General features: G+C 43.0%; 1 protein-coding gene across 4 annotated transcripts in view; it reads left to right on the forward strand.

The window, feature by feature from the left end:
* LOC139545038 (ATP-binding cassette sub-family A member 2-like) overlaps positions 1-17905 on the forward strand; it is a 129855-nt gene that overhangs the window by 62592 nt on the left and 49358 nt on the right. For all 4 annotated transcript variants that reach the window (XM_071352394.1, XM_071352395.1, XM_071352397.1 and 1 more), the window contains exons 3-15: positions 1181-1292; positions 2295-2464; positions 3964-4085; positions 4636-4749; positions 4842-5018; positions 5230-5451; positions 7212-7585; positions 7941-8100; positions 10650-10778; positions 10955-11122; positions 11953-12049; positions 12357-12530; positions 15862-15964. In XM_071352394.1, the coding sequence (XP_071208495.1) occupies positions 1181-1292; positions 2295-2464; positions 3964-4085; positions 4636-4749; positions 4842-5018; positions 5230-5451; positions 7212-7585; positions 7941-8100; positions 10650-10778; positions 10955-11122; positions 11953-12049; positions 12357-12530; positions 15862-15964 (2122 nt within the window). The remainder of the gene's footprint in view (positions 1-1180; positions 1293-2294; positions 2465-3963; positions 4086-4635; positions 4750-4841; positions 5019-5229; positions 5452-7211; positions 7586-7940; positions 8101-10649; positions 10779-10954; positions 11123-11952; positions 12050-12356; positions 12531-15861; positions 15965-17905) is intronic.

The following is a 17905-nucleotide window of genomic DNA, read 5'->3' on the forward strand; positions in this document are numbered from 1 at the left end:
GGTGCCGTTTGGGAGGCAGGTACTGTTCTCTTAAACAGACTACCTTCACTAGAGACTCAGTCACTAAAGATATTACTCAGCAGCTCTAAATACAAGTTGCCTTTAGGCACAGATCCAGGATCAGTTTACACTCTCCCAACCTAACCATAACCATCAGAGGTGAGAAACCCCAAAAACTGACCTTAGATCAGTGTCTCTAGGGGCAACATCATCCTAGACCATTTATGAGAAGTACTCACTTTGTCTGGAATTGGCTCAGCAGTGGGTGTTTTTAACTGCTATAGGTTATTCAATAAGACAGTAATAGCACCAGAGTAAGTGGCAGCGATTTAGTCTTAGGATAAAGCAACGTTGGTGAAATGGATCGATGTTTATAATCACAGGGAGTAACTCATTTTTATACCTCTCCGACATTCTCAAAGAGGCCTATTTGTTAATAAGCTAGGATTCTTGTTCTGTCCAAAGGGATGAATTCATGTAATATGAGGGAGTGAAGGATGGATGGATAATTAAGTAGAATGGAGAGTGTTGTTGTTGCCAGGCACCTCACCCAGTGGGTGGATCTACTGCTGCTGAAAGACAAAACTCTTTACGGTAGTCATGGAAACATGGGCCATTCCATTGTACACTATTAGCATGGACCTAGTTCTTATTCCAGGCTTGATGAAAGCGTGTGCAGCAGCAGTCACCGTTTATGAGTGGATGACAAACCAGAGCAGACATTAAGATGACAGCACTGTATGTCTCAGCCCTGACATCTGGGTACCTCTTCTCTCTGCTTCTGACTGTGTGTTATCGGTGATCTGGGTTTCGCTTTCTCTCTAACCTCCTCTCTCTTTTCTCCTTTTTGGTCTTTGGACTACATTCAAACCCTCCAACGAAACTCTTCCCTACCAATCCTTCAATCCACTTCCCTCTCCTCTCTTCTCTCTCATCTCTTCCCTCTCCTCTCTTCTCTCTCCTCTCTTCCCTCTCCTCTCTTCCCTCTCCTCTCTTCCGGGATGTTCCTGTGAATACTATCCCTTTGTCCCATATATCTCTCTCTTGCCTCGCTATCTCTCCCATCCCTCTCTATCTATGTCATCCCTCTATCTCTCTCTACCCCTCTCTATCTCTGTTCTCCCTACCTACCCTCTGTCCCTTTTCCTGTCCCTCCCTGGTGTCCGTCCTGTCTGTCCAGCCTTCTACAGCGCAGCACCCCTCACCTCAGCAGGCATCATCCCCATCATGCAGTCTCTGTGTCCCGACGGCCAGAGGGACGAGTTTGGCTTCCTGCAGTACAAGAACTCCACGTGAGTCACATAGTCAGTCAGTCCTACAGTCCTAGCTGTTCTCTCTCTCCCTCCCTCCCTCTCTGTCTGTCTGTCTGTCTGTCTGTCTGTCTGTCTGTCTGTCTGTCTGTCTGTCTGTCTGTCTGTCTGTCTGTCTGTCTGTCTGTCTGTCTGTCTGTCTGTCTGTCTGTCTGTCTGTCTGTCTGTCTGTCTGTATGTCTGTCTGTCTGTCTGTCTGTCTGTCAGTCCTAGCTGTTCTCCCTCCCTCCCTCCCTCCCTCCCTCCCTCCCTCCCTCCCTCTCTCTGTCTGTCTGTCTGTCTGTCTGTCTGTCTGTCTGTCTGTCTGTCTGTCTGTCTGTCTGTCTGTCTGTCTGTCTGTCCTAGCTGTTCTCCCTCTCTCTCTCTCTCTCTCTCTCTCTCTCTCTCTCTCTCTCTCTCTCTCTCTCTCTCTCTCTCTCTCTCTCTCTCTCTCTCTCTCTCTCTCTCTCTCTCGTCTGTCTGTCTGTCTGTCTGTCTGTCTGTCTGTCTGTCTGTCTGTCTGTCTGTCTGTCTGTCTGTCCTAGCTGTTCTCTCTCTCTCTCTCTCTCTCTCTCTCTCTCTCTCTCTCTCTCTCTCTCTCTCTCTCTCTCTCTCTCTGTCTGTCTGTCTGTCTGTCTGTCTGTCTGTCTGTCTGTCTGTCTGTCTGTCTGTCTGTCTGTCTGTCTGTCTGTCTGTCTGTCTGTCTGTCTGTCTGTCTGTCTGTCTGTAATGGCAGGAGTGGACAATGGTCATAATCTGTAATTTTATGCATATAATCAATGAATCTCTCTCTGTTGATGTGTGGGCCCCTCCTAATGGGAGAAGGCTGTCATTGTGTCTTTGAACTATACCCTACACCTCTCTCAATGCACTATCCTCTCTCTCTCTCTTTTGTCCCTCCCAACTGTCTTTTCCCTCTCTCGCTTTGTCCCTTCCTTTCACTCGCTCGACTCTCTCTCTCCCCCCTACTGACCCTCCCTCTCCCCCTTCTCCCCCCTCCCCCAGTGTGACCCAGTTGTTGGAGCGGATTAGTGATGTGGTGTTACAGAACCACCTGTTCACAGCAGACAGGCCAGGACTGGGCCAGGAGCTGGAGTCCCTGCAACAACACCTGGAGAGACTCAGCACGTCCACAGGGCCCTCCCCGCTGGACAACGGCTTCAACACCAGCCAAGGTATGTGTGTCAGTTTGTGTCAGACCCAGTTTAGCGGAGCCATAGCATTTTGAACCTTAATAGATGTGAAGGTGGATTCTTTTCAATATAACATATGATGGTTCAACGTCAGTGGAGGCTGGTGACTTGAGGAGGAAGGGAGACTAATGGTATAGGTGTTGGCCGACACAGACAGCAATGCTTGTTTGAAAAATCATCTAAAACAAATTATAGTAACCCCCAATTTTTTTTAAGGCATTTACAGTAAAATATTAGGAGGAATGGAAGTTTGTCTAAGGGAATGGTAGTGTGCAGGACAGGCTCATCATACCAGCAGTGGTCAACCTTGCTCCACTGATCCCTGATCTACTCAGTGAGCAGACTTCTATTCCAGCCCAGCAATAGCACACTTGATTATCAGGTGTGTTATTACTGGGCTGAAACAGAACCCTGCACACCCAACAGACCTCTAGCAGGGTTGACCAGCTCCAGGTTGAAAATGTTTATACATTGTGTGTGACGTTTAACTGTAATTTTGTATACAATATTTGTTCATAATATAGGTACACATACAGTATAATCCACGGCATATAGGATATATATAGGATATATATATATATATACACCCTTAGTCTCAGTCTTGGGACATTCATTGGCACCTCTCTCTTCATCTGCAAACAGTTTTCCATATTTGAGGACAGAACACATCAAAGAAACAGGCTTCATTATATTTAAATTATACAGGACTGAATATTATGTTGATATTCTCTCTCTGTCCTCAAAGTTTTCCCTTCTAGGTACTGGAACTGCTAAATATTTTGATATTGTCCTCCCATCAAATGACCTGCCCTGTTCAGTGGCCTACCTTCTCCTTTTACTGGTAGTCCCCTCTTCATGGCTGTGACAAATGCATTTGGAGACTGTCTTTTTAATTTACAATGATTACATCAAGATAATTAGCTAATAGGAAATTAGCTAGCTGATGATATTTATTTCACTTGGCTAAACAGTGTGTAAGGTTAGCTAGCTAGCTAGCAGCTCAGTTGAGTTAGCCTACAACATGACCTAGCTAGCTAGCTAATACATTGTTTTTAACATTTTAAAAATATATTTACTTACTTGAATAGGTTCTCCGACCGTTTCTCTCAATCTCAATCGATCCAACCTGTTCAGGCTTTGTCCGACCAGTCCTTGTGGCCTGTGTACAGTTTGTTTTGAAGCTTGATGCCATGTGGCCACTTACTTTTTCTGGGGAGGGGGGGGGGGGGGGGGGATTCAGTCTAGCACCTGTTGAAGTCTTATGAAGAACTTCTGGGTGAAACGTTGCACATAAAAACAACGGGAACATTCATCAGTGTGTGGGTATCTTATCATTATTTAATGAGTTTATTTTTGTACACAGCAGCTGCAAGTTATTGAATGAGTTATACACTGTTTTTGATGGAGTGCTGTGTCATCTCTAGTGGAGAAGCAGTTCAGTATATTCTCTGTGGTTGTGCTGAATGATTCTACCCCTGCAGGGTTCACCGTGGCCAGTATGTTGAAGAACCAGTCTGTGTTCCGTCAGTTTCTGGTCAGGAATATGTCTCTCCCCAATAACACCGCCAGCCTTCTGCTCTCCACTCCTGTCAACCTCAAAGAGGTCTGTGCTCCTGTCACACACATGCACGCACACAAGCAGATACACACAGATACACACACACACACACACAGATACACACACACACACACACAGATACACACACACGCACGCACGCACGCACGCACGCACGCACGCACGCACGCACACACACACACACACACACACACACACACACACACACACACACACACACACACACACACACACACACACACACACACACACACTCTGTACCTCCCCAGTCCCCATCAACCCCCCGGGAAGTGTTTTATTATAGAGTAATGACGTCTTTTTTGTTGTTGCAGCGTTTAAATTCCAATGTTGTCACATGACTGATGAACAATTAAGTAACAAACAATGTTAGTATAGACTGCCAAATCTGAATCTTTCCTCTTGGTTATATTTCAATTTAAATAACACATTTTTGACATCTAAACTAGAACACCCGATCGTCAACATTTCAGATTTGGCAAAGACCTGTGTGTGTGTGTGTGTGTGTGCATCCTGTTCTCTGAATGTATGTGTCCTCTCTCCCCCTGCTGAACTGTAGGTCTTCAACATGATTTTTGGCCTGTACCCCAGAGCTGGAGAGGGGAGTAGTCATGCTTCTGAAGGGGCAGAAGAGACCGTACAAACCCCTGCAGAGAAGATCCTTCAACTGGAGGTAGGCTGCTAATTGGAAATATTACATTGAATTGAATCGATCTGAGTGGGTGTATTAGTTCTGTAGTAATCTCCGTACTATCCTCCCTTCAGGAGAAGCTTCTGGGAGCCATGCATAGTCTGGACGGAGGACTGATCCACAAAGCTTTACGAGACCCAACCAAAGCAGCCCATCGGAAGGGCCTACTCAAACTCATGTCTCAGGCATTAGGCCTAGCAGGAGGAGGGGCAGGCCAGAGCTACGATCCCCAGGGACTGAAGGAGATGGAGGTACACTGATATATTCTCCTATATCTATTCCTCCTTTCTCCTGTCTTTCTATTGAAACACTGACCTTTATTGTACAGGAATACCATTGAAATAATTGATACTATATATGATGATGAGGATGAAGAAGATGATGATGATGAGGTTGATGAGGATGATGATGATGATGAAATGTATATGCTGTTGATTGTAAAAAAACAAAATCCCCCTGAAGGGTGTTCTCCTGACTGGTGCCATGTTGGAAATGCTTACTTGTGGGGAGGATGGGACTGGTGAGCTGAGCAAGATCCTATTGGTTCCTGAGAAGCAGCAGTCCATGCTCCAGGCCTATCGCAGCACAGTGTGTGGTGGCGCTGAGGGACAGAGGACTGAGCGCTTTGGAGAGATGAGCCAGGAGCTGAGAGACCAGATAGACACACAGAGCCTCATTGACAAGGTACAGTACTGAGAGACCAGATGACACACAGCCTCATTGACAAGGTACAGTACTGAGAGACCAGATGACACACAGCCTCATTGACAAGGTACAGTACTGAGAGACCAGATAGACACACAGAGCCTCATTGACAAGGTACAGTACTGAGAGACCAGATGACACAGAGCCTCATTGACAAGGTACAGTACTGAGAGACCAGATAGACACACAGAGCCTCATTGACAAGGTACAGTACTGAGAGACCAGATGACACACAGCCTCATTGACAAGGTACAGTACTGAGAGACCAGATGACACAGAGCCTCATTGACAAGGTACAGTACTGAGAGACCAGATAGACACACAGAGCCTCATTGACAAGGTACAGTACTGAGAGACCAGATGACACAGAGCCTCATTGACAAGGTACAGTACTGAGAGACCAGATGACACAGAGCCTCATTGACAAGGTACAGTACTGAGAGACCAGATAGACACACAGAGCCTCATTGACAAGGTACAGTACTGAGAGACCAGATAGACACACAGCCTCATTGACAAGGTACAGTACTGAGAGACCAGATAGACACACAGCCTCATTGACAAGGTACAGTACTGAGAGACCAGATAGACACACAGCCTCATTGACAAGGTAGAGTACTGAGAGACCAGATAGACACACAGCCTCATTGACAAGGTACAGTACTGAGAGACCAGATAGACACACAGCCTCATTGACAAGGTACAGTACTGAGAGACCAGATAGACACACAGCCTCATTGACAAGGTACAGTACTGAGAGACCAGATAGACACACAGCCTCATTGACAAGATACAGTGCTGAGAGACCAGATAGACACACAGCCTCATTGACAAGGTAGAGTACTGAGAGACCAGATAGACACACAGCCTCATTGACAAGGTACAGTACTGAGAGACCAGATAGACACACAGCCTCATTGACAAGGTAGAGTACTGAGAGACCAGATAGGAACACAGCCTCATTGACAAGGTACAGTACTGAGAGACCAGATGACACACAGCCTCATTGACAAGGTACAGTACTGAGAGACCAGATGACACACAGAGCCTCATTGACAAGGTACAGTACTGAGAGACAATGGCTTCGTCTCAAATAGCACCATATTCCCTATTCAGTGCCCTACTTTTGACCTGAGCCCTATGGTTCCTGGTCAAAAGAAGTGCACTGAATAGAGAATAGGGTGCACACTCAAAGGCTGCTTTGAACTGGGAATCACCATGGTGAGCAGGGCCGGACTACCGCATTTGGCACCGACTTCCGTGCCCTTCCGGGGACCTCCGGCACATTTTGCCATGGTGCAGAGAGAAAAATGTGCCGTATTATAACGCTCTTCTACACATTTTGTCATTAGGCTAAAAGAAAAGGTGCAGTTTCAAAGCTAATTTCCTGTAATTCTACACTTTTTGCCATGGGGAAGAAATACACATTTGCTGCTTTATAGCTCATCTCATGCTATCCTACACATTTTGCCATGAGGCTGAGAGAATGTTGGGGGCCCCGTGGCACCTGCTCTGCATGCCCATTCAGTAATCCGGCCCTGATGGTGAAGTGCTTTTCACTCATCAAACACAAATAAATACTGTAAACACTGTGGAGTGTGGAATGGCAGACAGTCCATGACTCCTCAGTATATCTATGTACTCTACCGCTTTCATTCTCCTCTCTTCCTTTGATTCATCTCTTCTTTCTCACTCCCTCTCGCTCTCTCTCACTCTCCCTTTCTTTCTCTCCACACCAGCTGCGTCTGGAGAAGGTCAACTCCTCGGCTCCTCTGTCCCGGTCCCACCTGGGTGCTCTGCTGAAAGACCTGGCTGACGTGGAGAGGCTTGTCAGGGACGTAGACCTGCTGTCAGGCCTGGCTCGCCTGCTCCCTAAGGGGGCCTGTGCTAGGGGTCATACGTCCCCTGGGGCCCCCGCCAACACCACCACCTCCTGGGCCCGCAACGCCACTACCTGGGGGCCCAACACCACTGAGACCCCTGGGGAGGAGGGAGGAGAGGAGGAGGGTGGAGGACGAGAGAAAGAGAAAGGGAAAGAGAATCCTCATTCACAGTTTTCTGCTTTTGTACAGCTGTGGGCAGGGCTGCAGCCTATTCTGTGTGGGAACGATAGGTGTGTGTCTTCGTAATGGGATCATTCCTGTGCTGTTGTTCTTTGACTGGAGATCAACCAGCCTGAGTTCCAGTCTGTTTGTTCTATCATGCCAATCCCATGTAATTTACTGTCATGACAGCAATGGAATGGCTGGAGCACAATCAGATCCGGGACCAGGCTAGAGATCTACAGGGTATGCAGGCTTTTGTTCCAGCCGTATAAGAACACCCCCGTTCAACTAAACAAGAACGTAATGTTTGGAATTGATAAGGTGTGTTAAGGCTGGGCTGGCACCAGAGCAGGGAAACCCTGTGCTCTATACCTATGCTGTAAAGGCTAAAGTAGTTGATTTCTGTCTTCTGTCTATCCCCAGGATCATTGAGCCTGAGGCTTTGAAGCAGGGGAATATGAGCTCTCTGGGTTTCACCAGTAAAGAGCAGCGCAATCTGGGTTTACTAGTGCATCTGATGACTACAAATCCCAAGATCCTCTACTCTCCCGTTGGCTCACAGGTGGACAAAGTCATTCAGAAGGCAAGTACATGATCATGTTCTTTCAGACTCTGTCATCTGTATCATTATAATGCATATATGTACAATACCAGTCAAAAGTTTGGACACACCTACTCATTCAAGGGTTTTACTTTATTTATACTATTTCCTACATTGTAGAATAATAGTGAAGACATCAGAACTATGAAATAACACACATGGAATCATGTAATAACCAAAAAAGTGTGAAACAAATCAGAATATATGTAATATTTGAGATTTTTCAAAGTAGCCACCCTTTGCCTTGATGACAGCTTTGCACACTCTTGGCATTCTCTCAACCAGCTTCACCTGGAATGCTTTCCATCAGTCTTGAAGGAGTTCCCACATATACTGAGTACCTTTTGGCTTATTTTCCTTCACTCTGCGGTCCAACTCATCCCAAACCATCTCAATTGGGTTGAGGTCAGGTGATTGTGGATGCCAGGCCATCTGATGCAGCACTCCATAACTCTCCTTCTCGGTCAAATAGCCCTTACACAGCCTGGAAGTGTGTGGGGTCATTGTTCTGTTGAAAAACAAATGATAGTCCCACTAAGCGCAAACCAGATTGCTGCAGAATGTTGTAGTAGCCATGCTGGTTATGTGTGCCTTGAATTCTAAATAAATCAGACAGTGTCACCAGCAAAGCACCCCCACACCATAACACCTCCTCCGGTGGGAATCACACATGCGGAGATCATCCATTCACCTACTCTGCATCTCACAAAGACACAGTGGTTGGAACCAAAAATCTCAAATTTGGAGTCATTAGACCAAAGGACAGATTTCCACCGGTCTAATATCCAAGCAAGTCTCTTCTTCTTATTGGTATCCTTTAGTAGTGGAGTTTTTGCAGCAATTCGACCATGAAGGCCTGATTCACGCAGTCTCCTCTGAACAGTTGATGTTGAGATGTGTCTGTTACTTGAACTCTGTGAAGCATTTATTTGGGCAGCAATTTCTGAGGCTGGTAACTCTATTGAACTTTTCCTCTGCAACAGAGGTAACTCTGGGTCTTCCATTCCTGTGGCGGTCCTCATGGGAGACAGTTTCATTGTAGCGCTTGATGGTTTTTGCGACTGCACTTAAAGAAACTTTCAAAGTTCTTGAAATATTCCGCATTGACTGACCTTCATGTCTTAAAGTAATGATGGACTGTCGTTTCTCTTAGCTTATCTGAGCTGTTCTTGCCATAATATGGACTTGGTCTTTTACCAAATAGGGCTATCTTCTGTATACCTTGTCACAACACAACCGACTGGCTCAAACGCATTAAGAAGGAAAGCAATTCCACAAATGAACTTTTAACAAGGCACAGCTGTTAATTGAAATGCATTCCAGGTGACCACCTTATGAAGCTGGTTGAGAGAATGCCAAGAGTGTGCAAAGCTGTCATCAATGCAAAGGGTGGCTACATGTAATACTTTTTTGTTTACTACATGTTTCCATCTGTGTTCTTTCATAGTTTTGATGTCTTCACTATTATTCCACAATATAGAAAATAGTAAAAATAAAATGAGTAAAAATGTGTAGGTGTGTCCAAACTTTTGACTGATACTGTATGTATGTATATACAGTGACTGGTGCCTTCTATGCTGTGTTCTCTGCGATAGAGTTGTTCAGAATGTCATTTTTGCGTTGCTGGGTTAAACATTAGCAGGATATACAGCTATATATTGTCTATTTTAATTTGATAAAGAATATATGAAATTGACTATGAAATGCATATGTATGCAAGATGGAAATCATGTGTTTGGTGTATTTGATACCAATCCACTAATTCCGCTGCAGCCATTACCACAAGCCCATCCTCCGTAATTTAGGTGCCACCAATCTCCTGGGATTGAGAGTCATATTAAGAAGAAAAGGGAACGTGGTCTTTAGTGGGAACCCCAAAGTCATTTATCAGACACTTTTAGACTCTCAGCATATTGAGAACATGTTGTGAATTCATTAGGAACCCCATGGTCATTTGTTTCCCAGCCTAAACACATTAACCATTCAACTGCATGTTCTGTATATTGGTTTAGAGCACGATGTGTAGGAAGTCAATGAGCTGCTAGATTAATCACGCTCCTCCTCAGTCCCCGGAGGTCTCGCTATACCACAACATATGCACAACTGGCCATTGATTCTGTTTCTCTGTACATCCCACTAGTTACCACAGGTTTGTTATTGGCAGACAGTTGATTTCTTATCTTAGCAAGTGGACTGGAGGATGGAGGCTGAGAAATGATTAAAACTAGAGAGGGAGGGAGAGAGGCAGAGAGTGTAGAGAGTGTAGAGAGTGTAGAGAGTGGAGAGAGTGGAGAGAGTGGAGAGAGTGTAGATTGTGGCCACAGAAAGGACTGAACAGAAAAGGAACAACGGTTGAAAGGATGTGGATAGAGTAACTGGATACAGTGATGGGACTGGGATAGCTCTGGTCCAGGGTGTTAGCTGAGAAAACCTAGTGCCAGCAAGCCACACGTAACACCTTGGACCAGAGCTAGGACTGGCATAGCTTCTGTGTTGATGGTGACATGTGCTATTGCTTGCTGTCTGTGTAGGCAAATGAGACATTTGCGTTTGTGGGGAACGTGACTCACTACGCCAGGGTGTGGCTCAACATCTCTGCCCAGCTCAGGACCTACCTGGAGGAGGGCAAGCTGCACCACCAGCTGGCCTGGCTGCAGCAGGTAACACACAGTAATAATTTAATAAGATAACGCATACACATAATACTAAATATTTATTGTCCCCCACACAGTACATTTATACAGTCCTTATCTTGCCTGATAAGCCCATACGTACACATACTGTAACATAAACATAAACACAACATACACAACTTCTGATGTCCTCGTCTTCTTAGTTGACCTCTAACCTGCGTGGTCACCCGGAGCTGCTGAACGGGACGGACAGTGACCTGCTGCGTGGGCTGCTGGATGGCAGCTACACGCTGTCCAACACCTCCACCCTGCTGGAGCAGCTGGACACCATCGACGACGCAGCCTGCGGCTGGACACACTTCATGTCCAAGGTCAGTGTCCATGAGATGAGCTGTTGGTTGTGTCCCAAATGCCACCATATTCCCTATAAAATGCACTACTTTTGTTCAGAGCCAAGAGGGATCTGGCCTATAGTAGTGCACTACCGTACACTATATAAGAGGGATCTGGCCTATAGTAGTGCACTACCGTACAGTATATAAGAGGGATCTGGCCTATAGTAGTGCACTACCGTACAGTATATAAGAGGGATCTGGCCTATAGTAGTGCACTACCGTACAGTATATAAGAGGGATCTGGCCTATAGTAGTGCACTACCGTACAGTATATAAGAGGGATCTGGCCTAAAGTAGTGCACTACCGTACAGTATATAAGAGGGATCTGGCCTATAGTAGTGCACTACCGTACAGTATATAAGCAAATAGGATGGCATTTCAGACACAGCCTGTATGTAGGCAGGAGGTACCATAAACATGGGTGGTCTGATTCAGACTGACACAGGAAGAGCGATGGAACTTGAGTACATTGATCCAGTCCCACAGACAGCGGGCGTACAGTAATATGAGCATTGAGAATCAGTACCACACAGCACGCAAAGCTCCATTCAATAGTCCCAGGAGACATCCCAAATGGTACCCTGACTTTTAACCAGAGCCCATAGTGCAAGGACTAGTGTTACCAGTGTTGCAGATATAGATGGTTCCTGTGCTCTTGGCAGTTGGCGCTGTGGCAGAACTGGGATCCAACCTCTCCAACCTGTGTGTGTATTTCAGAAGGGTTGGGAACAAGGCAAGAGATTCATTTGGACAATAGATCAATACAGTTTTTTTTGTTGTCTTTTTCTACTTCTTCTTGTTCCAGGTCAGTGTGGATATCTTCAAGGGTTTCCCTGATGAAGACAGCATCGTCAACTATACCCTGAACCAAGCCTACCACGATAACATCTCAGTGTTTGCCAGTGAGTACTGTACAGTAACTACTCAATTGGAGAGACTACTCTATTTCATCATAAGTTATGAAAACGTAATTGTCCATTACATTTTTACAAAATGGAAATGTGTCTTTGGCACTCTGGCTTGACAGTGAAAACAGATAATAGATAATGGCCAGGCGCAGGGGTCAGATGGGTATTACTGAAAGGGCAGCAGCTGTGGCATGCCGATAGCCTCCAGTCGGAAAATAAATGTCATATTATGAGGAAGTAATGTGAAAGATATACTGTAGCTATATCACTGTAATAGAATGTCCCTCTCCCTCTCTTCCAGGTGTGATATTCCAGACCAACAGGGATGGCTCCCTGCCTCCTCATGTCCTCTATAAGATCAGACAGAACTCCAGCTTCACAGAGAAAACCAACGAGATCCGCCGGGCCTACTGGCGCCCGGGGCCCAACACAGGGGGAAAGTTCTACTTTCTCTATGGCTTTGTGTGGATCCAGGGTACGTGACCAGAATCCTCCATCTTGACTACTGAAGGGTAAATGTAGACTGAAATGTTGCCAGGATGTTTCTGCTTTAGATGAATTTTGCCAACTTTAGCCAACACTAGACAACACTAGACAACACTAGACAATTCTAGACAACTCTAGACAACACTAGCCAACTCCAGGCAACTCTAGACAACACTAGACAATTCTAGCCAACACTAGCCAACACTAGCCAACACTAGCCAACACTAGCCAACTCCAGGCAACTCTAGACAACACTAGACAACTCTAGACAACTCTAGACAACACTAGACAACTCTAGACAACTCTAGACAACACTAGACAATTCTAGACAACTCTAGACAACACTAGACAATTCTAGACAACACTAGACAACTCTAGACAACACTAGACAACACTAGACAACTCTAGACAATTCTAGACAACTCTAGCCAACACTAGACAATTCTAGACAACACTAGACAACACTAGACAATTCTAGACAACTCTAGACAACACTAGACAACTCTAGACAATTCTAGACAACTCTAGACAACACTAGACAATTCTAGACAACTCTAGACAACACTAGACAACACTAGACAATTCTAGACAACTCTAGACAACACTAGACAATTCTAGACAACTCTAGACAACACTAGACAATTCTAGACAACTCTAGACAACACTAGACAACACTAGACAACTCTAGACAACTTCAGACAACTCTAGACAACACTAGACAACTCCAGGCAACACTAGACAACACTAGACAACACTAGACAATTCTAGACAACTCTAGACAACACTAGACAATTCTAGACAACTCTAGACAACACTAGACAACAGTAGACAACACTAGACAATTCTAGACAACTCTAGACAACACTAGACAACACTAGACAACTCTAGACAACACTAGACAACTCTAGACAACACTAGACAATTCTAGACAACTCCAGGCAACACTAGACAACACTAGACAACTCTAGACAACACTAGACAACACTAGACAACTCTAGACAACTTCAGACAACTCTAGACAACACTAGACAACACTAGACAATTCTAGACAACTCTAGACAACACTAGACAACACTAGACAATTCTAGACAACTCCAGGCAACACTAGACAACACTAGACAACACTAGACAACTCTAGACAACACTAGACAACACTAGACAACACTAGACAATTCTAGACAACTCTAGACAACACTAGACAATTCTAGACAACTTCAGACAACTCTAGACAACACTAGACAACTCTAGACAACACTAGACAACACTAGACAACACTAGACAATTCATTTCAACTCTAGCCAACATTAGCCAACTCCAGACAACTATCTATCCATTAGCATTAGCATCAGTATCACAGCTACAAACTGTCAAGCCATTAACATCAACATCACAGCTACAAAGGATTTAGACAAAACAAATTTCAAATGAATTAATATGAAGAAAACTATTGGCTCTTATGTTTTATACAGAATATGAATGATGGTATTTTCAAATGTTGTTGTGTTGGTGTTGTGTCGTTATTGTGTCGTTGTTTTTCTGTCATTGTTGTGTCGTTGTGTTGTTGTTGTTGTGTCGTTGTTGTGTCGTTGGTGTGTTGTTGTTGTGTTGTTGCTTGGTAAACTCAAGGCTGCACTTGTTGTTTCAGCATTATCTGCAGAATGTGAAAGTATAAACAGAATATACATAGAATATAGACTATAAATCAACTGCCTAAAGTGGGTTCACTGAGGACACAATTGTTGTGTCAAAAGTATTGTTTTGATGGCATTAAAGACCAAAAATGGTTAGAGAAAATTGTGATAAATAAAATCATATACCAATTTAATTGGTAATTTAAGGACCAAAAAACTGACAGTTGTACCATATAAATTGCAAAATATTTGGGAAGAGATTTTCAATGTACCTATTCCATGGCAGATGGTTTATGAATTGACACGCAAAACAACACTGGATTCAAAACTTACATTATTATACGAAATTATTGCAAACAATAACATGTTAAATATATGGGGGATACAATCTTCCCAGCTCTGCAGATTCTGCTGTGAGGAGGCAGAGTCATTAGATCATTTTTTTTGGTACTGTCCGTATGTAGCTCATTTTTGGTCACAGGTCCAGGAATGGCTGAAGAATTGCAACATTTACCCGAAGCAAGCAAAAATGTTTATCTTCTATTTACAATCTGTAGAAACTATGAGAATATAAAGGTTCAGAGCTTCTGTGAAACATCCCAGCACAGTTGAAAAATAGATGGCAAATAGAAATCCAATATGGATGGTGTTAAGAGATAGATGGGAGGGGTTGAATGGAGCTGAAGGGTGGGACTAATAACAACAAGATTACCAATGTAAAACATACAGGGTCTGTAAAATGTATATAGGTTCAGAACTTTTGTGAAATAGCAGTTACAAATATATGGCAAATATAAATCAAACTGGTTGGACAGAAATAGAGGAAGGCCAGGACTAAAAACAAACAAAATATAACTAATGTAAAATAGATTGTGTCCGTAAAATGTATATAGTATGTAAAAGCTGGAAGTAGAAGCCTAAGTATTATTGTTTATTAGTTTACTCCAATTAGGGGAGGGGTGGTAGGGTTTGCGGGAAATAATAAAGGAAAATATATTTTAAAAATATATATGTGTATATATATATATATATATATATGTATATATTTTTTTGTGTGTATTTGTATGTATGTACGTATGTATATGTATGTGTATATGTATGCATGTTTATATATATGTGGGTATGTGTATATATATATATATATATATTTACCCAAAAATATATGGGGGATTGAAATGATACAGACAATTACATTGATGGAAGCTACAATCTATCTGCAGTATTAAAGCTGATCAACCTCCTAAAAATAAAATAAAAAAGATAAATATATATATATATATTTATTGTGGTAAACTGGTGATCCTGAAGTGGGCACACCTGTGTGGGTGCCAACGCCAAGCTGCAGATACAGCACTTTTTCTCTGAGCTGCATATTTGACACATAAAGTTAATACAGATAATGCATTGGAACTGACATGTCGGTCTGTTGAGTGTACTGTACATAGAGACATCCTGGGCTCACTGAGACAATACAATTGATTTAATCCAGAACAGATAGATTTTTATCTCCGCATTGTAAACCACACTAATTAGCACACTGATAACCACATTGCATCGGGTAGTGTGGTTAGGATAGGACTTTATGGGATGGCTTATTCAGTGAGGTGTAGAGTGGCCCTGTCATCTCTGCTGCGTGTGTGTGTGTGTGTGCGTGTCTTCCTGTCTGTCTGCCTGCCTGTGTGTCCTCAGATATGATAGAGAGAGCCATCATTAACACGTTTGTGGGTCATGACGTGGTGGAGCCTGGGAACTATGTTCAGATGTTCCCCTACCCCTGCTACACCAGAGACGAGTAAGACCTGGAACTCTCTCTATACACCTCTCCTCTCTCTCACTTTCTGTTTTCCTTTAAAAAATATATCTGTTAATTATATCACTTCTATTTTTATGTTACTTCTGAGATGATGACTTTGCATTGTCCATGTATATTAGGTAGATAGGTAAATAATGGAATATGTCACACGTCTTCCTTTGGTAGCTACACCAGAGATGAGCAAGACATGTTACTGTATCTATTCTTTACTTTAATCAGCTCTCTATCTCTCTCAGATCCTGACTCTCATTTATGGCCATATCCTAACTTAAGATGCATGTGCATAACTCTCACTGTTATGAATAACATTCAAGTGTAGATATGTCTTTACATTCAGCATCACTCAAGAGTCAAGAGAAATATAGTATTATTTTTAACAGAGATATCTACATATATTTTGAGGTGTAATGTATACCTGGAAATAATCAGAATTCATGTAAACATTACAGTTTTGAAAACATAGCTTGTCCCCCCAAAAATGGTATCTTGACACATCTTACCCCGGGTATGAGGTAAGTTGAGCACGGGACAGGGTACATTAAGCCGCCTACACATTTCTGTACTGAATGAAATATTACCACTACCCTTTTAAAACCATGTCTATCTTTATGTCCCAAAAACAATTCAACAGAATCACAACCACTTTTAGTCTTTTAATCATTTTAAGCATATTTTACACTTTTAACATAGACCAGGCCCGTTGATGCCTCATATCCCGGTGATAATGCCTTGCATTACGCCTGTGAAGAAAACACTTACATTTGCTCAACTTGACATTGGCTCATCCATTGTCTCAACTTACCCCAAGGAAAACATTTTGACTACACTGTAAACAAAATATCTAGCTGTTTCAACTAAATGTTATTAAGTAACTGGTTACACAGCCTTTTTTTGTTTACTCAACCTTTCGGCAAAAGTATTACCTGAACTTAACATTTTGAGTTGGCCCAAACTTAGCTCCAACATGAGAAAACGTAGGCACAAATTCTGTAAACTTCAAATAATGTGTTTGCTCAAATTGTCTCAAATGTTCATTTAACTAGAAAATATGATTACTTTCCTAAAAAAAAGTCTGTGGAGCTTTTAACACAATGCTTTTAACGTACATATTTGACACACATTGACATACATTGTGCATGTTCATTTATTTTATACAGTAATTCATATTTACTCACCTGGGATTTAATCTCATAACCTCTTGGTGCAAAGCATTTTAATCATCCTGATATGCTGATATGTCTGTGTCAATAACTGATTTCACCTGTATTGCTACTGTCGTGGTAATTCACCACTAAGGACTCAAACTCAAAGTAAATGAATCAATCTTTATTATCACAACCCGAGAGGTTCACTAACTCAATACAAGCCTGATGAAACTCTGAAAGAGCCTTTCCCTTTTCAGTCCATTTATACTGCTACACAAGCAAGTAGCCTAGTGGTTAGAGTGTTGGACTAGTAACCGAAAGGTTACAAGATCAAATCCCCGAGCTGACATGGTACAATTCTGTTGTTCTGTCCCTGAACAAGGCAATTAACCCACTGTTCCTAGGCCATCATTGAAAATAAGATTTTGTTCTTAACTGACGTGTCTAGTTAAATAAATAAAAATGTAAGCATGGTTGGTTCCTGCATGACTGACATCACACCAGGCTTCTTAACTTGAAACTGAGATATTGTATCACTATTTCTAGTTCCCAGAGTAATGTTCTGGTTGTACTGTCAAATGACTTATCAGCGACAGTGTCCTTTGTGTAGTCAATCCATCACTCGCATGAACCCAACCAAGACAGGTTATTACAAAGCAGCATTATGCTAAACATACGATCTGATACACACAGAGAACATTTACATCACACTCCTTTTATCACTCTGTGATAGCTATTGTTACATTTTAAGGTAAGCATTAGATTATGGCTTAAA

The sequence above is a fragment of the Salvelinus alpinus genome, chromosome 19, assembly GCF_045679555.1.
Source record: "Salvelinus alpinus chromosome 19, SLU_Salpinus.1, whole genome shotgun sequence".
NCBI lineage: Eukaryota > Metazoa > Chordata > Actinopteri > Salmoniformes > Salmonidae > Salvelinus > Salvelinus alpinus.